Raw genomic sequence first — 22,809 nt, 5'->3', positions numbered from 1 at the left:
GATGCTTATTTTGTCTTCAGAAGGGCGCTTGAGCAGGATGTTAAATTATGTTAAGGCCAGAGTGGATGCGGACTATGAGTAATCCAGAACAGAGTGAGTCTGAAAACCCTTCTTTGAAATTTCCCATTGGAGCCTGATAGATCAGAATATATTTGTCAGTGTCATGTATGAATCACAGAACATGTTTCAGTTTGTGTATGTATTGTACAGAATGTGTATTTCTATGTGGAAATGTCTTTATGGTACACCACATAACTTCCCAGCCATGTATAGCTCACTGTAAGAGTGCCTAGACGCCTGGCTTGCGATGCTACATACAGTACCAGTGAGTTATACCATTGGCTCATGTCCCTGCACTTCCCCCCTGTAGGAGTTTATCACACGTAAAGAGTAATGCTGTTGGACCTGCAGACATCCTACAGCTGCTGAAGCAGCCTGCCCGGGACACCCGCTCAGCGGTGCGGGCTGTAGACAACATGGAGATCACCCCTAGAAAGATCTACCAAAAAACCACAGCATCCATAAGCGCTCACTCAACGCCACGGGTCTGTCCTGTTTCTCACACACCTGTTTCTCTATCCTGTTTTTCTCACACGTCTCCTTTCTGGCATTTCCCCGGGGTTTAGGAAAAATACCCTGACTGCTCCATACACATGTCCCCATCAACACTCAGATCACACAGCTCACTGGCTCTCTTGTCTGTCTTCCGCACAGACCTAATCTCTGCTGAGGATGTGAAGACTATTGCTGATCTGACTTGCTGCTCAGCCATGGCCCGCCTCCCTTCCTGCAAAACCACCCCAACCTGAAGAGGTTTCGCACAGCCACCAGTGTCTGTAACAACAGGTAAGCCAAATAATGGCATCAAAGCATCAAGTCTCCTGTTGTTGCACAACACATACTGGCCTAAAATCACAGAAGGAAGGAATTGACTAGTGACGCAAGCCAAAAACATGAATATCACCATGGCATCTCCTTCACTTTTTCGATTTGTATTTCCCTCCCCCCTCTCCAGGGAAAACCCTCGAAGAGGCTCTGCCAACACACCGTTCACCCACTGTCTCCTTGCTGAGTATGAGGATGGCATCTCACTGGCCAAGGGCTGGGATCCGAACTTACAAATCAATGGGAACCTCCTTCCCCTGGTACTACAACCGTATTATCATTACCAATATTATCATACTGATTAAGCTACACTATTAACTATCCTTGTTATCTTGATCCTTAGGATTAAGATAGTGTTAGCAGTACGATCCTTAGTACTCTAGTGGCACTGCAGCAACATTTCCTTCAGTCTCACCAGTGGGATCCTTTTCTCCCACTGTCCAGGTGAGGGAGGTGTCCAACCGCATCCTGAACATTGCTCTGACCTCCATGCCCACAATGATGTTGCGTGAACACAACCACATGACCCGCACCCGCACCCTCACTCAACTCAACCCTCACTGGACTGGAGAGATCACCTACTAGAAGACCCGCAAGATCATGGGAGGCTACTTCCAGGTAATTCCAATGAGAGCCTAATAACAAATCTATTTAATTTAGCTCAGTTTCTATCTGTACATGGAGTTCAAAGTTACAAAGGTCATAACATAGTTGTAGTTACCTACACACATGGGTTTGAATTGCTGGGTGATTAAACTGTCACACATGTCCTTCCTCCTCTCACAGGTGATCACCTTCAGGGATTTCCTGTTCCACATTGTGGGCCCCTACTTCATTGCAAGGCAGCTGTCCACCTACCCTGGCTATGATGAGAATATCGACTCCAGCATCTCCAATGTGTTTGCCTACCTCTTCGCTCAACTGTCCATCCAGGCCAATATCTTCCAATATCTTCCAATATCTTCCGTCTGGATGAGAACTACAATGAGAACGCCCAGTTCCCCAGTCAGCTGCTGCACAGGGCCTTCTTCGCCCCCTGGAGGATTGTCTTTGAAGGCACAACTCTCAGTCCCACTTCTCAGGGGAACATTTACATTCACCATAAGTGATTTCCCGTTGTACACTAAAAGTGTATAGATCAAAATAAGGTTGTATTATTATTACTACTAAAGTATAGCTGGATCAGGCCTTACTGCTACCTGCTCCCCCAGGTAGCAGTAAGGCATGATGGGGCGACAGGTAGCCTAGTGGTTAGAGCGTTGGACTAGTAACCAAAAGGTTTGCGAGATCGAATCCCTGAGCCGACAAGGTAAAATTCTGTTGTTCTGCTCCTGAACAAAGCAGTTAACCCACTGTTCCTAGGCCATCATAGAAAATACGAATTTGTTCTTAACTGACTTACCTAGCTAAAAAAAAAGGTGGTTTGGACCCTATGCTGAGGTGGCTGGTGGGTTGTCAGGCTAAACTGAACACTCAGGACCACATGATGAGCTGAGGGGTAGGCTGTTTGAGTTTTCTGTTATAAGGCTCTCTCAACCGAGACCACGGACTCCCCAGTAAGGTACTCCATCTCTCTGTCTCCTATCCTCTATTTCTCCCGCTCTCTGATTAACTGTCTCATCATCTCTACAGTAGAACTTTCCTCCACTTATACCACACATGGGAGGACAAAGCTCTCCACACTGTCTTCTATGTGATACTGTATTTCTGTAAAAGGCTGCCAATTAACACTTCATCTTCTTGTTACCCCTCTCAAGTTACAACAAATGGTGTGGGTTATGTAACCTGTCCCAGGCCCAGAACCTGGCAATGGTGATAAACAACACTGAACTGGCCCAGAACCTGCTGAACCTCTATGGGACTCCTGACAACATTGACTAGGCAGGGTCGTTTATAGACTCTCAATCCACAGCATGTTTGACTGTATTTAACAAAGCCTTTTTTTTACAAAGGACTCAGCAATGTCTTATTTGTACTTTCATATCTCTGAGTCTTCAGTCATAATTGACAAAAACCCTGTTTTGTGTTGTGTATCAGACTGTGGTGGGAAAACGATAGTCTTCACCAAGGATCAGAAAAAAAGGCTGGGGAAGAAATCTCTGGCTTGCGTCACCTGTGACAACACTGGCATCGCTGATGTCCCTGAGAGACCCTTCCAGTATCACCCCCGTGAGTCCGGTTACACCCTTGGTGAAGACGTGCCTGCTTTTGACCTCAGCCCCTGGAAGGACAATGGTAATAGTGAGTGTTGATCTGAGGCCTCGTGTGACATACATCTCTCTTTAACTGAGCCTTACTGAGGTGGGAATGTGTGTGTTCTCAAGTGTGAGTTAGAAAGATATGACTTTGTCAATATATACAGGCAGTAATACATGATTTCTAGTATTCTTTTTTATTGAACCTGGTCCAACACAGATCCCAAATCTGGTGGAACTGGCTCGACTAAACAAGGACCAGTAGGACCGAGAGGGTCACCAGGACCAGAAGGTCAAATCACCACCCTCCTCCACCATCCCTTCTCTCCGCCATTTACATGTTTAGTGGCAAGAAAAAGTATGTGAACCCTTTGGAAATACCTGGATTTCTGCATAAATTGGTCATACATATTGTATCTGATCTGGCTTCCAGTTGAAGCTCGCATCCGCTACAAGACCATGGTGCTTGCCTACGGAGCTGTGAGGGGAACGGCACCTCAGTACCTCCAGGCTCTGATCAGGCCCTACACCCAAACAAGGGCACTGCGTTCATCCACCTCTGGCCTGCTCGCCTCCCTACCACTGAGGAAGTACAGCTCCCGCTCAGCCCAGTCAAAACTGTTCGCTGCCCTGGCCCCCCCAATGGTGGAACAAACTCCCTCACGACGCCAGGACAGCGGAGTCAATCACCACCTTCCGGAGACACCTGAAACCCCACCTCTTTAAGGAATACCTAGGATAGGTTAAGTAATCCCTCTCACCCCACCCCCCCTAAGTTTTAGATGCACTATTGTTAAGTGACTGTCCCACTGGATGTCATAAGGTGAATGCACCAATTTGTAAGTCGCTCTGGATAAGAGCGTCTGCTAAATGACTTAAATGTAATGTAAATGTAAATCTAGTTCACAACAATAGACAAACACAGTCTGCTTAAACTAGTAACACACAAACTAATAACACACACAACTAATAACACACACACATACATAATAACACAACTAATAACACACATACATTTTCATGTCTTTATTGGACACACTGTGTAAACATTCACAGTGCAGGGGGGGGGAAAAGTATGTGAACCCTTGGTTTTAATAACTGGTTGATCCTACATTGGCAGCAATAACTTAAACCAAACGTTTTCTGTAGTGATGGATCAGACCTGCACAACAGTCAGGAGGAATTTTGGACCATTCCTCTTTACAACACTGTTTCAGTTGAGCAATATTCTTGGGATGTCTGGTGTGAACTGCTCTCTTGAGGTCATGCCACAGCATTTCAATCGGTTTGAGGTCAGGACTCTGACTGGGCCATTCCAGAAGGCGTATTTTCTTCTGTTGAAGCCATTCTGTTGTTGATTTACTTCTGTGTTTTGGGTCGTTGTCCTGTTACATCACCTAACTTCTGTTGAGCTTCAATTGGCGGACAGATAGCCTAACATTCTCCTGAAAAATATATTGATAAACTTGGGACTTATTTTTTCCGTTGATGATAGCAAGCTGTCCAGGCCAAGAGGCAGCAAAGCAGCCCCAAACCATGCTGCTCCCTCCACCATACTTTACAGTGGGGATGAGGTTTTGATGTTGGTGTGCTGTGCCTTTTTGTCTCCACACATAGTGTTGTGTGTTCCTTTCAAACAGCTCAATTGTAGTTTCATCTGTCCACAGAATATTTTGCAAGTAGCGCTGTGGAACATCCAGGTGCACTTTTGCAAACTTCAGACATGCAGCAATTTTTCTTTTGGACAGCAGTCAGCTTCTCCGTGGGGTCCTCCCTTGAACACCATTCTTGTTTAGTGTTTTATGTATTGTAGACTCGTCACCAGAGATGTTAGCATGTTCCAGAGATTTCTGTAAGTCTTTAGCTGACACTCTAGGATTTTTCTTAACCTCATTGAGCATTCTGTGCTGTGTTCTTGCAGTCAGCTTTGCAGGACGGCCACTCCTAGGGAGAGTAGGAACATTGCTGAACTTTCTCCTTTTATAGACAATTTGTCTTACCGTGGACTGATGAACATCAAGGCTTTTAAAAACTTTGGTAACCCTTTCCAGCTTTATGCAAGTCAACAATTCTTAATCTTAGGTCTTCTGAGATCTATTTTGTTCGAGGCATGGTTCACATCAGGCAATGCTTCTTGTGATAGCAAACTCAAATGTTGTGAGTGTTTTTTTATAGGGCGAGGCAGTGCTAACCAACATCTCCAAATCTCATCTCATTGATTGGACTCCAGGTTAGCTGACTCCTGACTCCAATTAGCTTTTGGAGAAATTAGCCTAGGAGTTCACATACTTTTTTCAACCTACACTGTGAATGTTTAAATGATGTATTCAATATAGACAAGAAAAATACAATAAGTAGTGTGATATTAGTTTAAGCACGCTGTGTTTGTCTATTGTCGTGACTTAGATGAAGATCAGATCAAATTTGATGACCAATTTATGCAGAAATCCAGGTAATTCCAAAGGGTTCACATACTTTTTCTTACCACTGTATATGATTACTGTCTGTATTATGTCATAGATATTCTGGTAGTCACTCACTAGGCCTGATGTGTTATGCAGGTGAATGAGGACCCAAAAGCGACTTAGCGAAAACAGAGTCTTTATTCCAGTAAAACTCAAGACGAAAACAAAACAGGAAAACAACTTAAATCCACTCGTAGTAACGAGGACAGACTGGAGACTCGAGCATTGACTGCAGGTTGCTTCGGGAAGGCACCGACCGTAGCAGACTAAGGCACCTGCTCATACGCAGCATCTGAAGGAGACAAGACACGACAGGGCGAGACAAGGACACAGCACAGCGAACATCATAAAAGGATCCGACAAGGACAGAAGCGGAAAACAAGGGGAGAAATAGGGACTCTAATCAGAGGACAAAATAGGGGACAGGTGTGAAAAGACGAAATGAGTGAGTTAGGAGAATGAGGAACAGCTGGGAGCAGGAACGGAACGATAGAGAGAGGAGAGAGAGGGAGGGGGAGAGAGAGGGATAGAAAAAGGGAACGAACCTAATAAGACCAGCAGGGGGAAACGAACAGAAGGGAAAGCATAATGACAAGACAATATAAGACAAAACATGACATGATGTGAGGTGCTAAGTGGTTATCTGATGAGGTGCCCCAGAGCATAACCACTGTTATGACTAATAGTATTTAACAAGGAGAAGCATAACCACTCTTATGACTAATAGTATTTAACAAGGAGAAGCATAACCACTGTTATGACTAATAGTATTTAACAAGGAGAAGCATAACCACTGTTATGACTAATAGTATTTAACAAGGAGAAGCATAACCACTGTTATGACTAATAGTATTTAACAAGGAGAAGCATAACCACTGTTATGACTAATAGTATTTAACAAGGAGAAGCATAACCACTGTTATGACTAATAGTATTTAACAAAGAGAAGCATAACCACTGTTATGACTAATAGTATTTAACAAGGAGAAGCATAACCACTGTTATGACTAATAGTATTTAACAAGGAGAAGCATAACCACTGTTATGACTAATAGTATTTAACATGGAAAAGCATAACCACTGCTAGGACTAATAGTGTCTGTTGTAGTGTTGACAGCATTCCTAACCTCACTCTCTCTCACTCAGGACCACAAGGGCCACGTGGTTTGCCTGGCATCTCCGCAAAATCTGCCCTCGCCGTGCGGCTCGGCTACAACTACCCCAGGCCAGCCCATCCAATTCTATGAGGTAATCTACAATGGACAGAACCACTACGACACCAGGATGGGGGAGTTCACCTGCGTGGAGCCAGGCGTCTACGAGTTTGAGTTCCATTGCACCATATAACAGAATGTGGGCAGTGTAGACCTGCGGAGAAACGGCCAGCTGGTGCTGCATTCCTTCACCACCCAGCAGAATGGCTACATAGCATCCTTCACTCATGCTGCCAAACATACCCTTGTAAAACTGACCATCCTACCAATCCTCGACTTTGGCGATGTCATTTACAAAATAGCCTCCAATACCCTACTCAACAAATTGGATGCAGTCTATCACAGTGCAATCCGTTTTGTCACCAAAGCCCCATATACTACCCACCATTGCGACCTGTACGCTCTCGTTGGCTGGCCCTCGCTTCATACTCGTCGCCAAACCCACTGGCGCCATGTCATCTACAAGACCCTGCTAGGTAAAGTCCCCCTTATCTCAGCTCGCTGGTCACCATAGCATCTCCCACCTGTAGCACACGCTCCAGCAGGTATATCTCTCTAGTCACCCCCAAAACCAATTCTTTCTTTGGCCGCCTCTCCTTCCAGTTCTCTGCTGCCAATGACTGGAGCGAACTACAAAAATCTCTGAAACTGGAAACACTTATCTCTCTCACTAGCTTTAAGCACCAACTGTCAGAGCATCTTACAGATTACTGCACCTGTACATAGCCCACCTATAATTTAGCCCAAACAACTACCTCTTTCCCAACTGTATTTAATTTATTTATTTATTTTGCTCCTTTGCACCCAATTATTTTTATTTCTACTTTGCACATTCTTCCATTGCAAAACTACCATTCCAGTGTTTTACTTGCTATATTGTATTTACTTTGCCACCATGGCCTTTTTTTTTGCCTTTACCTCCCTTCTCACCTCATTTGCTCACATTGTATATAGACTTGTTTATACTGTATTATTGACTGTATGTTTGTTTTACTCCATGTGTAACTCTGTGTCGTTGTATCTGTCGAACTGCTTTGCTTTATCTTGGCCAGGTCGCAATTGTAAATGAGAACTTGTTCTCAACTTGCCTACCTGGTTAAATAAAGGTGAAATAAAAATAAATAAAATACATCACGGCTACTGGAGGCACACTGCTGCAGCTCAACATGGGGGACAAGATCTGGCTGTCAACTTACTACGGTGGCAACAGCATGACCTCCAACAGCTTCTTCTCAGGGCACCTGATCTTCACTGTCCAGAGCCCTCTCTGACCCACAGGTTTCAACTAAGCTACCTTTTCTGTCTTTTAAAATGATTTTTAAAATTCATTTTTTATTATATTTTAATGTATGATAAGCTTTAACAGATCATCAAGGAGAAAAGAGGTCAGTTCACTGGTTTGTTATACTTGCACTAGGAGATATAAAGGAGTGGGAGAGTCACTGATAGGAGAGAAAGAGGAGTGGGAGAGTTACTGATAGGAGAGAAAGAGGAGTGGGAGAGTTACTGATAGGAGAGAAAGAGGAGTGGGAGAGTTACTGATAGGAGAGAAAGAGGAGTGGGAGAGTTACTGATAGGAGAGAAAGAGGAGTGGGAGTGTCACTGATAGGAGAGAAAGAGGAGTGGGAGAGTCACTGATAGGAGAGAAAGAGGAGTGGGAGAGTTACTGATAGGAGAGAAAAGAGGAGTGGGAGAGTCACTGATAGGAGAGAAAGAGGAGTGGGAGAGTCACTGATAGGAGAGAAAGAGGAGTTGGCGAGTCACTGATAGGAGAGAAAGAGGAGTGGGAGAGTCACTGATAGGAGAGAAAGAGGAGTGGGAGAGTTACTGATAGGAGAAAGAGGAGTGGGAGAGTCACTGATAAGAGAGAAAGAGGAGTGGGAGAGTTACTGATAGGAGAGAAAGAGTTGTGGGAGAGTTACTGATAGGAGAGAAAGAGGAGTGGGAGAGTCACTGATAAGAGAGAAAGAGGAGTGGGAGAGTTACTGATAGGAGAGAAAGAGTTGTGGGAGAGTCACTGATAGGAGAGAAAGAGGAGTGGAAGAGTCATTGATAGGAGAGAAAGAGGAGTGGGAGAGTCACTGATAGGAGAGAAAGAGGGGTGGGAGAGTCACTGATAGGAGAGAAAGAGGAGTGGGCGAGTCACTGATAGGAGAGAAAGAGGAGTGGGAGAGTTACTGATAGGAGAAAGACGGGTTGGGAGAGTCACTGATAGGAGAGAAAGAGGAGTGGGAGAGTTACTGATAGGAGAGAAAGAGGAGTGGGAGAGTTACTGATAGGAGAAAGACGGGTTGGGAGAGTCACTGATAGGAAAGAAAGAGGAGTGGGAGAGTTACTGATAGGAGAGAAAGAGGAGTGGGAGAGTCACTGATAAGAGAGAAAGAGGAGTGGGAGAGTTACTGATAGGAGAGAAAGAGGAGTGGGAGAGTTACTGATAGGAGAGAAAGAGGAGTGGGATAGTTACTGATAGGAGAGAAAGAGGAGTGGGAGAGTCACTGATAGGAGAGAAAGAGGAGTGGGAGAGTTACTGATAGGAGAGAAAGAGGAGTGGGAGAGTTAGATTCAATTCATCTTAACACATCAGGGATATGCATTGGGATAGCTTTATGATTGTTAATTGTATTTTATTTAATTTGACTTTCTTCTAATTGTTGGTATGTATTTTCCTTCTTATGAACTTGTTGGCTAATTCAATTATATCGTTAGATCTTGCACATTAAACACTTAGAACAAAACCTAATAACTTAATATATGCTAATGATGAGTTTTGGGGTGATAGTAAAATGATGACAAATAAGAAGGGAGCCTACCTGCGTTACTCAGGGAGCCTGCCTGCCATTGGGTCGGCAAAACATTCATTCTAAAGCTAATGTTTCAACATTTATACAGTACATTTCGAATGTTTTTTATTTTTTTATTTTATTTATTTAACTTGGAAAGTCAGTTAAGAACAAATTCGTATTTACAATGACGGCCTACCCCGGCCAAACCTTGACGACGCTGGTCCAATTGTGTGCCGCCCTATGGGACTCCCGTTCACAGCCGGTTGTGATACAGCCCGGAATCGAATAGAGGGTCTGTAGTGACGCCTCGAGCACTGTGATGCAGTGCCTTAGACCGCTGCGCCACTCGGGATGATGTAAATGATTATGAAGAGTATACTTTGATAAACAATTATTTTCTGACTGTGATTAATCTTTCCAGTGATAAATTATGAATACAATCAAATGACACATGCACATGCTCCTCTGTGTCTTCGGTGTCACCTCAAGTCAAGACCTCACCTCACATTGTTGGAGTAGCGATACACACAACACACAGCATGTTCACTTCACGCTCAACCAAAGGGGGGCGTGAGGGTTCCACATCGATTTGCACCCTTCTTCTCAGATGTTGGGCTTTTCAAAGAATACGAATGTCTCAAAATCTACTTGGATAGCTCAGATTATGGCCTATAGGCTACACTGCAGTATGTGGTTTATCACACATATAATTAATAATCTATGTTTAATGTTCGTGTTATGAAGATTGGCCTAAAAGAGTCAATATGTGCCAAAAAAATACAATAAACTCAACATAACTTGTTGTGCATAGGCCTAGGCTAGGCTGTGCGTGTTTTCGTTGTGGAAAATGAGTAACAGAAATATTGGCTACAAAAACAACACCAATATGCATATAGGATACAGAAAACAGAACATTAATATTTTGTCAACTTTAATAGGCCTACTTATCTTATAGCCAATCATCAACAATATTAAAGCAAACGAATAAGTCAAACTAACATCTTTCCTAGACTAAACATTTTCATTCAAATGTTTGCTTTATTCGTGAAGTAAAGATTATGATTTAGAAAATCAATAGAATGATAGGCTGAAGGCAGAGGATAACATAAGCTGTGGTTGGGCACCATTTTAATTGTTGTCGTCTGTATTCGCCGGGGACTTACCTTACTTAAATAAGTAAACAAATAAATGAGCGCAATATATAGCGATCGATACGGACGTGGTGGGCCGCATTAACCCGTTGTTCTCTCCGCAGTGGACAGAGGGGACGAGAGCCAGCTGCTGCGTCATGGGCCACCCCCCTCCCCCTCCCAGAAAGTGGCGGCTGGTACTCCCGTGGGAGCGAGGGAATGCCTGGAGATGGCGAGTGGCACACGATACACCATTGTTCGGTCTAGCAGTCACTGATTCCTCGCCCCAGACCCCGTAAACACTCACTGACCGTCTCAGCGAGTAAAATTGATTAGAAAGCCGTTTGTGTCGCTCAAGGTGGTTTGACTAATCCGCATTTTCGCCTGGGTATCTGCTCCAATATTACGAAGCGAGCAAATCCATTTTTCATTCGATATGGCTACATGGCTATGGGCTAGGCCTACCCATCTGTAAAGTTAAACAGGTTGTTTCCCTCTAAAGCCCGATGACTGGTCCATTAATTTTCCACGTGCAAACAGGACTCATGTCAATCAAATCTAGTCCGTTAATGTCATCCAACTATTTGCGGTGTTCTGTATAGCCATCCTACACTCAGTGCGCAACCCTTGCATTGAGGATGTTCTGAGGGTCCTTCAAGCGCTTCTGAGGAACCTACTTTTTTAAAGACAATAGTCCTCCTGCATGAGTCCTCAAGTCACGAAGGTCTTTCTCCTGCCAGTAGATGACTCCATTCACCTGAGAGGAAGTGGGTACATAAAGCAGGTAGGCTACAGTTGACAATAAGTAGCCTAAACCTGCCCTAGACAGTCCTCAATGCCAAAATCCGTAAAAGCAAGTGCGGTTATTTTAGCTATGGGTGCTATGTCATCTCTAGTAGTGTGCTGTGGAGGAATTCACAAGATGTGTATTAGGCCTACCTACTTCAGCATCTGTAGTTATTTAATGGTTTCGGGTTAAGCAGAGCTGTCAATCAAACAAGTCCGGATGCGGGGCAGAAGAGTATGGAACGAACTCAGGGAGGGGCGGAGAATCAGTGGCGAGGATTCCGCAAGACTGTTCTTATAATTGGGGGAACATCTGACTCCGTCGCGCTGGCAGATGGTCGGTTGAGGCGGGATCGAAGGGGGGAGATTTACATTCATTGTTCAGGGGCTCGAGCTCAATCCAGAGACAATAGCCTCAGCAAGGACCAAGGGATGGAAAAACGTTCCTTTTCAGATACAGAAGTATGGATAAAGAAACAACGGAAATGAATTAAAAACAAGTTTATGTATATTAAAACGCATAAATACGTATGATCGGCCAGCTTTTCGAGCACACCGTTCAACAGGCATATAGAAACAGCAGTTTCTCGTCAGCTTTTTATGTAAATCGTTTTTCATTTCACGGTGCAAATAACCTGAGTAAAACGCGTAATACACACAGCCAGTGTTTGTTGCAGATAGACAAAGTGCAGATGTATCGGTTTTTCTGCGCAGGCTCTTCCGTGACTCCCACATGGGAACTGAGGTTTAACTTTCCAACTGTAGAATATTTTTTTATAATAAGGTTGAACGCATTTATAACTGACATGTGGTTTACTCAATTGAACACGGGTTCACATCCTATTTAAGTATGATATCTGATTCCTCCACATTTTGGAACTGTGCCCCAAATATATATTGATGGTCTATTTAGCAAATAGAAAAAAATAGACTAGGCTACAATGTAAAATGTACACATAAATCCACATGATTTTTCATGGATGTGTTGTCATTGCATTGCCTGTTGTTATAGCGGATATAATGATTTATCCTGTGTTCGTTTGAAACACATCTAACATATACTGTGTCTGTATCATTTTCGACAGAAGTTCCAACCGTGTTTCCTCAGACTGACAGCACTGTGTCTTGGAGGAGCAGCGCGAATATAGCAGTGAAGAACAACCAGACTACAATTGTTTAGCAGTAACATCCTTAATCGAATCACAGCTTTCAATCACTGCGCATTGTTCAGGGAGACTAGACAGGTGCTGTGCACTCTTGTGTTTACTGATGACGCGACTGAAAATGCCAAATAAGATATTCAGGTTTGTAGCTTTTCTACTTTTAATCCAGTTATCCTATTAAAAGACTACTTACAATTGAATGCCTAACGCAAGCAATAGAACAGAAACGGTGGCCACATTTTGAATATCAAACTAAATAGGCCAATAGTTTTGCTGGAGATGCAATATGTATGCGTAGGCTACAATAGTTACATTTAACATGTTCAAGAAACCTAGACTTAAATGCTTTCTCAATTTTACACTCTTTAGACAACTTTGCTGCAACATGAAGGCCTAGCTGTCTTTCTGTAGGCCATTCATGCATATGTCCTGGACAAATATGGCAGCAGTAGGCCTTTATTCAAATGGAATGTGTCTATGTTATTTATTTGGGTTTGTTCCCTGCAGCGGTAATTGTACGCAGCATTGAGAGATTACAAAGAGATAATAAACAAGACATCGAATAATAATCATTTATTAAGTTGCCTAATGAATAGGCCAATGTTATAAACGGGTGATTGATGTCACTGCACTATAGGCTGAACAAAACGTTTTGTGTTCACTGAAACTTCCATTTCAACATAGAATAATAATATAATATAATCATTAACACAATATAGCCTAGTTCTATAGTCTATAAAACAAAAATCCACTCTTTCTGCTGAAAATAATAAAGGTCTGTTGTCTGAATATGTGACCAAATATTTAAAAGTTCAAATGAAAGGATAAAAAAAATAATAATAATGTTATTAGCCTTAATTATTGTTCATATTATGGCACTTTCATCTGAGATCTGAAGCACACTTTGGGTACGACTTCACCAAAGAAAAGTTTGAACAGACAAGAGAGCTATTTGGCTAGCTGGATGCTCAAAAAGTCCAACTAACGGGGACATTTTACACCAATGAGAGCATCCATTTCAACAATCGGTCCCCCATATGGCAGTGTAGCCCCTCCTCCAGACCCTATCCCGACAGAGGAACTCATACATGCTCCAGGACAGTGAAGTGGAGCATTATTGCCAGCTCTTTAGCCCATACATTCAAAGCGAAAAAGGTCTCTGCTACTTTGTTTGAGAAAGATTTTGACACCTGATTGTAGAGCTGTCGTGTGGAAGTGTGTGTGCATGCATATCTGTGGAATAGACTACGGTGTGCACGAGACTGTCCAGGAGTGCGCGCGTGTCCACCAAACAGGTGACCCTTGTTTATGTTCGAACCGACGTTTGACGTTACATATCCCCTGTATGTGGACAATGATTGCAGTCCACGGGAAAATACATCTATTGCGTGTTTTCCTTCAAGAGCACGTTTGAAGACAGAATAGTGGACACGCAGTAGCCTATTATTTCCATTGGGCAGCTCCGAAGCCTCAATCATCATCCAGGTGCTCGATAACAGCATCCTGGAACGTACCTCCCAGTTCTATTTTGCCAAAGTGATATTGCTCTCTCGTTTATTCTGAAAAGAACACAATTGGATTTTTGTATTAAATGTACGGGATCCAGGAGCATCTGATAAGAGACGTCAGCGGATTAAAAGAAAGAACTCTAGGAGAGGAGATGGATCCAGTCCGGTCCTGGGTGCGTAACGTCGGTGTTGTGGATGCTAACGTAGCAGCGCAAAGGTAATGTAGACCTTCATGTTCTCAAGTCCTGTGGTATTTTGACGAAATACACGTCTCTTTCCTATTGGCAACTAAGCACAACATAAAACAGTATAACGCACGTATAAGAAATTACTTTAAAGGATGATTAGTTTAGACTTCTTTAAGCATGCAAGATGAGTCAATGATTATGCACATGGTTTTAACCATTTCTATATCATAAACAATACTATGGTCGGTAAAAAAAAAGGATAACGGTAAATGACAAATAGCCAACCAGATGGCGCACAGATCACTGTAGCCTATAGACTAGCCTATACAAGTGACCTGTGGTGCAAAGCAGTCAAATATAAAGTATTGTTGTTGATTATGCTCATGGCTCTTGTGTGATACTCATTTACCCTAAACTTATCCAGACTTGAGGTGAAACGAAAAAGCAACAGGTTGTCTTTGGGAGTAAGTGGCCCCGGGCGTAAAATGGACAATTGTGTAGAAAAAATCTATCTCAAGCATCCCTGTCTTTCTGTATGCTGAGTCCTGATGGTCCCGGGCGCGCGCTGTCAGTAGCGAGTGGTGGCAGTGTCACAAGCAGCATGAAAGGGATACAACAAAAAACAACAACAAAACAAAAACGCATTCTGTCACGAAAGTGACCGCACGGGCCGGAATAATGTTAATTTAGTGAGGATTCCACCTCTTGAGTATTGATTTGTTGCCCTATAGGACGCGCATGTAAGGCTTTTGACGGTTGGAATCTGTTATTTTATCCATGTTGAATTATCTACTAAAGATTTGATATCTCCATCCAGAAATTCTCTTATCCCCATATATTAGGCCTATAGCCAATAATACCGATTTATCTTGATGATAATAGCCCAGAAATAATAATAATAGGCCTAATCATAATAACAATAACAATAATAATGATGATAATAATACAATTATGTTGGCCTGTCTACTGAAATATGAATCACTTGACAAATTCATATTCTTATTATCATTTGTTTCCCCCAAAATCAATTAGTCTACCATTATCTTATTCAAAAGTTTTTCAAAACTTTGACAGTGTTTTTCATACTAGTTTAAAATGAACTTTTGTGTATTCTTAATGTTAAAATACTCCAGTAGGCTACATCTACAGGCTGTTATGATAGCCTTGGTATAAATTATGTAGCCTTCTTTTCAAAGGAGAACATGCTAAAAAGTAAGCATGCATACAAGGTAGCTTAACATTACTTTCAAATGTGTATTTGCCTAAATAAACAGTTTTTTGGCAACAGAACAAACTTTTGTAGTAATTTGAAAACCTTCGTAATTTGCTGTATTCGATTAAATACGGTTATGGCTGATGTTTCAAATGGGCGTTAATCCGATCAGTCTTTTGCTATTTTACATGTATTTTATGCAACCGAAACACATTTGTTGATTGAAACCCTTTTCAATTGGTCACATCATGAATATCACCTTTTCATAATCCTCACCAGATAGCAGACATAATATAACTTTCCCTGAATGTACTCTGATGCTTCTTAACCTGTAAGAAAATGAGAATTTTCCGTCTTCTTCCAAGCCTAAATTATGCAGCGATAAAATAATGGATGCATGTAGGCTAGAAACAATTATCCTATCAAAAGTACATTTTAATTTACGTCTGACTTTGGACCTTTTCTCCTTTCACTTTTCGAAGGTCAAGGATGAAGATCAGCATGAGTGCCAAAATAACTTTCACAGTAGACCTATAAGAAAAACGTTTTAAACTTCTTCATATTTTGCAGCGTCGAAAGAAACACAGCCTTTATCTCACCCAGTGTAAGAGGCGAAGCATCAATAAACAATCATTGTTAATTAAGCTCTAGGCCTTCACGCTTGGAGCAAGACAAACTTTGACCCACCCATTAATTACATAAACACTGCGAGCACTTCATGCTATTTTTTGGTACATGTCAACATTTTGATTTCATTCCACCATCGATAATTCGCGATTTCCTAGGTAGGTCATGCATAGAAAGTTAGTCATTGAACCCAATGCGATTCTTGAATTGTTGCTAACAAATAATCGAAATGACCGTTTATGAAAATTAAGCATAAGATGATTGCATCATACAGTTAGGCTATATAAGCTGTTTATTCTTTCAATCTTAATGAAGCATTTAAATCAAATAGTCTATAATTCCTTTAATGGGTTTCCCCACATTGCTTGTTCAGTGATTATTTTCAAAACACATTTTCTCCATTTTGCCATTCCTGACTAATTCATGTTGCAATGTTAAATCTAGAACGGAATGATTCTGTTGTAGTCTATACAGTTGACCTTAATAAACAGTGATTGGAGTTGTAATGTGCCATCACTAGCACATTAGAGGCTGCTGCCTATATACATGCACTTGAAATCACTGTGCCTCTTTAATGAATAGAACACCAGTCACTTTTAATAATGTTGACTGATTTTGAATTACTCATCTCATATGTATATACTGTATTCTATTCTATTCTATTCTATTCTACTGTATCTTAGTCTATGCCGCTCTGACATTGCTCGTCCATATATTTATATATTCTTAATTCCATTCCTTTACTTAGTTTTGTGTGTATTGGGTATATGTCGTGAAATTGTTAGATATCACTGCACTGTTGGAGCGAGAAACACAAGCATTTTGCTACACCTGCAATAACATCTGCTAAACACGTGTATGTGACCAAAAAAATGTGATTTTGATTAGATTTTAAGAGTGTTTGCTATGTGTGACTGAGGATTGTGATATAGTGTAAGTGAATTTCCCTCTCCTCTCCTCTCCTCTCCTCTCCTCTCCTCTCCTCTCCTCTCCTCTCCTCTCCTCTCCTCTCCTCTCCTCTCCTCTCCTCTCCTCTCCTCTCCTCTCCTCTCCTCTCCTCTCCTCTCCTCTCCTCTCCTCTCCTCTCCTCTCCTCTCCTCTCCTCTCCTCTCCTCTCCTCTCCTCTCCTCTCCTCTCCTCTCCTCTCCTCTCCTCTCTACAGTGGTGTAGCTCTCTCCAGGGCCCACTTTGAGAAGCAGCCCCCCTCTAACCTGCGCAAGTCCAACTTCTTCCACTTCGTCCTGGCACTCTATGACAGACACGGACAGCCTGTAGAGGTGGAGAGGACTTCCTTCGTGGACTTTGTGGAACAGGACAAGGTGTGTGTGTTTGTTTGTTTCAGTTTGTTGACTGTGTGAGTAAATGTGTGCATATTTCTCCATGGATTTCTCTTTATTACGCATGTCCTCTGTGTTCGCTATTATTGAAATCAAATCACACGTCTCAAGTTAGTTTCCGTAAGTTTACAAGAGAGAGTGAAGAAAAGGTGGCAGCTCTTACTATAGAAATAGAATGAAGATTTCTCTGGCTATTACAGCAAATGCAGCAAAACTTTAAGCTGACCACATTTACACATTTACCCAACCCATAGCAGGACATTTCTATGCAACCTGTAGTGTCCAGGTGTTTGACTTGACCTTACATGTCCCCTATAAAGCTGAGCTTATTGAACAGCTGACAGCTCCATGTTACAAGCCTCCCTCCCAATGAGCTGATGGTGAGCGATTGAAAACTAATACCTAATGACTAATTAACAGCCTTACTCATTAGTGGGACATCACTACTTGTTTTACCGTGACCAAAGTTTTACCGTGACCAAATCATCAGTCTCTTTTCCTCCCACCCTCACATTATAAATACTGCGGAGGGGGGAGAAGTACATTCCTCAGGTCAGACATTGGGTCAAAAGAAGGAGAGGAAGAGGTGCAGAGTGGCAGTCAGATTGAGAGGGAGAGAGAGAGAGAGAAAGAAAAGGAGAGTTTTGAGAGAACAAGAGAGACAGACAGAGAGCGACAGGGCAGGGGAGGGGTACACTGCGTGGTGGAAGCCTTATGCCCAGTGTTGATGGATGGTTTTGCCTTGTGGTTAAACTCGAGCTGGGAGTGTGAGGCTTGTGGTCCAAACTGGTAACAGCTCTCCCCTCGAGAGAGAGAAAAGAGGGCACTGTCCTGTCAAAGGAAGTTCAAACACGGTTTTGTTTTACAGACAGAGAGAGAGAGTGTGTCAGTGCTAATGCCAGGGCTGAGGACTGTCAGTGTTTCCCCTAGTGCCACACACACAGCCATGTCAAGACAGAATGATATGACGGCTGCAGAGGAGTTCATTTTCTGCATGTTTAACCTGGCATCTGGTTTTGTTGTTATTCAGAGGTAGAAGGGTGATATGGGTATATAAATGTTCCTCTGTGAATATTTACGAAACATTATGTTCCAGTCTCTACTGTAAATTGTATATTTCTCTCTTTCTTACCTTCGCTCATCTCTCTTAATATGTTCATTTCTTTCCTTCCTCTCCTATCTCTTACTTTCTTCCTATCTCTGTCTTCCTCTCCTATCTCTTACTTTCTCCCTATCTCTGTCTTCCTCTCCTATCTCTTATTTTCTCCCTATCTCTGTCTTCCTCTCCTATCTCTTACTTTCTCCCTATCTCTGTCTTCCTCTCCTATCTCTTACTTTCTCCCTATCTCTGTCTTCCTCTCTTTTTGCTCAGAGATGACGGCTCCCTGGGTTATTGGACCAGGGAGGATTCCTTTGAGACCAGTTAGCAAGAGACTGGAAAGGGAAAGAAAGAGAGTGATAAAATGAAAGAGGGTGGTGTAGAGCCAGGGGGAAGAAAGGATGGGGGAAGAAAGGATGGGGAAGAAAGGATGGGGGAAGAAAGGATGGAGGAAGGGAAGTTTCTCTGTCAAGGTCGAACTGCTGCTCACTCTCGCAGCACTACAGTCGTTTCCACTCACTGGAATATCCAGAGTAGGCCTACGCACACAGACAGACACATTGCGCACATGCACACATGCACACACACACGCGAGCTTGTGCACACATTCACTGTTTCATAGCATACATGATAATGGGTACACTCTATTTCATTTGATCATACAGATCCCACGGCTTTAGGATTTCACGTCAGATGTGCTGCAGTTCAACTTCTAAAAAGAGGAGCTAACTCAAGGTTAAGCACCCAGCTCTGGAGCCCAGTGCAGGGTCCCATCTGGGGGTTTGAGCCTACATCCTGGGATCCCCGCACCACTCCCAGGGAAGGATGAAGTGCAGGATTAGAGGAGCCTGACTCTGCTTAACTGCGCTTAGTGATGCCCAGATGTACTTAACTGTGCTTAACTGTGCCCTCACCGGTGCTATAACTGCATCTGTGCGTTTGTCTGTTTGTCTGTTTGTCTCTTTGCCTGTTTGTCTGTTTGTCGTCTCATTCCAAGGAGCAGACGGGAGAAAAGACCAACAACGGCACGCACTACAAGATACAGCTCCTCTACAGCAATGGTGAGTGCACCTTCAAATCATCAGCCATAGCATCAGATAGCAGCATGTCCCATTCATGTCAGTGTGAGAACGTGGCCACTCGGGTATTGATGTTCTGTGTGGTTTCATGTCTCTTGATTCTTTGTCCCAGAGACATTTTAGTGTCTGACCACTTCAGAGTGGGAGGAGGAACAGGTTGTCCTGAGCCGGACCACAGACCAAACACTATTCTGCATCTTAATGGTATGGTCATGGAATGGACATGATATGGACATAACCACTTCTCATGCGTTCCAAATATGAGAGCAAAAAGCCCACTTGAAACCCCCCACCCTCTCTCTCCCAGTGGTCTTCTCCCTGCCACTTCCTCTGCCTCTCATCCCACCTAATCCTTCTTCTAAATATCTATCCACTCATCCAATTTCAGAGTTTTTTGAGCCCCAGATTTAGTTGTGTGTGGAGCTGCTTCCTTGCCCATAAACAGGGAAACAAGGTACACAGTGCCCCACGGGGTGTTACAACATCAGATAAGGGATATGCAAAGAGATTTCTGGTTCCCATTAGCCTCCACTGCCCCTCCTCTGATATCGCCATGGCACCCATGGGAGAGGAGATAAAAGACATGTACCAGAAAGACCCCCACCATACACACTCATACACATACACTGTACACACATGCCTGCCTCTACACCCTCCCTTCCCCTTCCCCCAAGCCATATCAAAGGCCTCCAGATTGAGACTTTGATGAAAGGAACCCGTTTTAAAAGCAGTATTCTGCATAGGCTTCATAATAAAATCCCAATGATAAAACGTGGTGCTCTTCAGATGCAATTCATTACATCGACGGCAGCTTTCAAGGAAGTAAAACCAGTAGTTTTGAAGCGCCCAGAGACCAAAGATTCAGGTGTTTTCTAAAAGCATGCTGGGAGGCTCTCTGTCAGATCCCATACTCCTAAAGCCCTCCACTGCTCCTCATCTGACCTGTATGGATGACCCAGGGAATGGCCATTGTGGGAATCAAATAAATGTCCCGTCTAAAACACTCATATCCCATCCCTTCAGGATTAGGTTGTCGTTGTGAGATGAGTCCAGTTTAGTTTCCTTTACTGATTGTGTATGTGTCTGTGTGCAGGGGTTCGTACGGAACAGGATCTTTATGCACGACTTATTGACTCAGTCACTAAACAGGTAAGGAGCCCTGTTTGCCTTGACTGGATTTAGCCTGCTGTGGAACTCCTGATTACAGCTTGATTGATTGCACATGAAATCTAATTCCCCCATCACTCGCTCTCCCTCTCTCTCAGCCCATAGCATATGAGGGACAGAACAAGAATCCTGAAATGTGCCGTGTTCTGCTCACTCACGAGGTTATGTGCAGGTGAGCCACACACACACACACACACGCACGCACGCACGCACGCACGCACGCACGCACGCACGCACGCACACACACACACACACACACACACACACACACACACACACACACACACACACACACACACACACACACACACACACACACACACACACACACACACACACAGATGGAGGAAATCATATTCTTCAAAATATCCATCACCCATGTCTCTTTGTTTTGTCTTGATGTGTCTGACATGTGGTATGCCATTTGAAAATAAGACTGGGGTTGAATGGGGTTGAAGTGAAAGTATAGCCTGTCTGTCTTCAGGCTTGTTACAGTGTGAGCCCCCTGCCGCCTTCTCCTGTAGCCCCCGAGTCCCCTACCAGCTCCTGTTTCTCTCTGGAGCATCCCTCACGGACATGGGGAGCTACGGGGGCCAGACTTCCTTGAACCTCCACTGAAACATGCTCAGGGTATAATTAACCCCCCCCCTAACCCCCATCACCACCTCAGCCCCTTACGTTTTACATGGACAATGGTCCACAATGGAACCCTGTTGAAACATACAATTAGAGTAGTTTCTCTGATTTCTGAAAGCTTTAGTTTCCAACAGAGTGCATGGAAACTCTGCATAATGTGTAGAAGGCATAAGACAGTGTGGCAGCAATGGGTCAGGGTGAAAGACGAGGGCTGCCGTTATGGTGCTTTAGTAAGACTGAGCTTCCTCACTATGCATGTTATGTTTTTGGAGGTAGGAAGAGAGGGACAGAGGGAGAGAGCGAGTGACTGCTGGGGAAGTGGGGCAGTGACCCAGGGTTTGAGGGCAGGAGGGGGAAGGAGAGGGGGGGTTTGGCAGGGAAAGAGGGGCTAAGACTGAGTGGGCTTTGCCATTGTTTAGCCAACAGATGCCCGAATGTGACTCACAGCTGGCTAATAACAGAGCTGGGGAGGCAGAGGGCAAAGCGTCACAGCTGGGGAGTGAGGCCGTCTGACAGGGGGGCGGAGGGGGGGCAGAGGGGGGCAGGGCCAAGCTGGGACACGAGAGGGGTGAAGCGAGGTGTAGGAGTGGCAGATGGTTAGGGGTGGGGGCACTTTTTGTTATGCAGCGGAGGGGACTTGGAGGGTGGGCCGGGGGGGCCAGCAGGCTCCACAGACAGGACTGCTGACGAATTGTAGGATGCTGTGTGCGTGTGTGGGTGTGTGTGTTGATGTGTTTGTCTGTGGGTGATTGGGTGGGGGTTGAGTTTGATTTCGAAATCAATGTGACAGATTGCCAGGCTGGCTTTTCACTTCTGAATAATGTCTCCCTGTTTGTATGGTCCGTTGTTGTACCTTTTCTCCCCTTTCTTTTATTCTTTTGTCTCTTTCTCCCCTCCTCTCCTTTACCCTTTTTGTTTCCCTGGATCAGTGCAGTCTGGAACGGTGGACGGGCCAAAGGAAAGATCAGTCCTGTCATGCTGGTTTGTTTCACTCACTGTGTTGTTGTGTTTTCTGGTTGTTCTTTTGGAACACAGTCGCTGTTGTGAGAAGAAAAGCTGTGGAAACCGCAACGAGACGCCCTCTGACCCCGTCATCATTGACAGGTAACAGCACCTGTCACCCGCTCACACAACCCTGACAACGTCAAACACCCCAACTGAGCCTGTGTTCCACTGTCTCCCCCTCAACTGTCCCTCTCATGCCTCTAAGATGTCCAGACATACTCAGATGCAGAAATACTCACTACTCACACAAACATCAATTCATGGACATTTACTCAGAGAGAGAGAGAGAGAGAGGGAGAGAGAGTGAGAGAGAGGGAGAGAACGAGAGA

At 43.7% G+C, this 22,809-nt stretch overlaps 1 protein-coding gene and 1 pseudogene across 3 annotated transcripts in view; both read left to right on the top strand.

The window, feature by feature from the left end:
• The first annotated feature begins 231 nt into the window (after window positions 1-231).
• LOC124033005 lies at window positions 232-8,030 on the top strand (annotated as a pseudogene).
• A 5,693-nt stretch (window positions 8,031-13,723) lies between these two features.
• The window catches only part of LOC124034281 (transcription factor COE2), a 40,647-nt gene continuing 31,561 nt past the window's right edge, over window positions 13,724-22,809 (top strand). For 2 of the 3 annotated variants that reach the window (XM_046347258.1, XM_046347260.1), the window contains exons 1-6: window positions 13,724-14,346; window positions 17,320-17,476; window positions 19,591-19,654; window positions 20,766-20,821; window positions 20,938-21,011; window positions 22,511-22,579. In XM_046347258.1, coding sequence (XP_046203214.1) covers window positions 14,213-14,346; window positions 17,320-17,476; window positions 19,591-19,654; window positions 20,766-20,821; window positions 20,938-21,011; window positions 22,511-22,579 — 554 coding nt within the window. In that variant the 5' untranslated portion in view covers window positions 13,724-14,212. The remainder of the gene's footprint in view (window positions 14,347-17,319; window positions 17,477-19,590; window positions 19,655-20,765; window positions 20,822-20,937; window positions 21,012-22,510; window positions 22,580-22,809) is intronic. The other variant, XM_046347259.1, reaches the window with a different exon arrangement.

Source organism: Oncorhynchus gorbuscha, linkage group LG04 (assembly GCF_021184085.1).
Source record: "Oncorhynchus gorbuscha isolate QuinsamMale2020 ecotype Even-year linkage group LG04, OgorEven_v1.0, whole genome shotgun sequence".
Lineage (NCBI taxonomy): Eukaryota > Metazoa > Chordata > Actinopteri > Salmoniformes > Salmonidae > Oncorhynchus > Oncorhynchus gorbuscha.
This window is presented reverse-complemented; position numbering and strand designations above follow the sequence as displayed.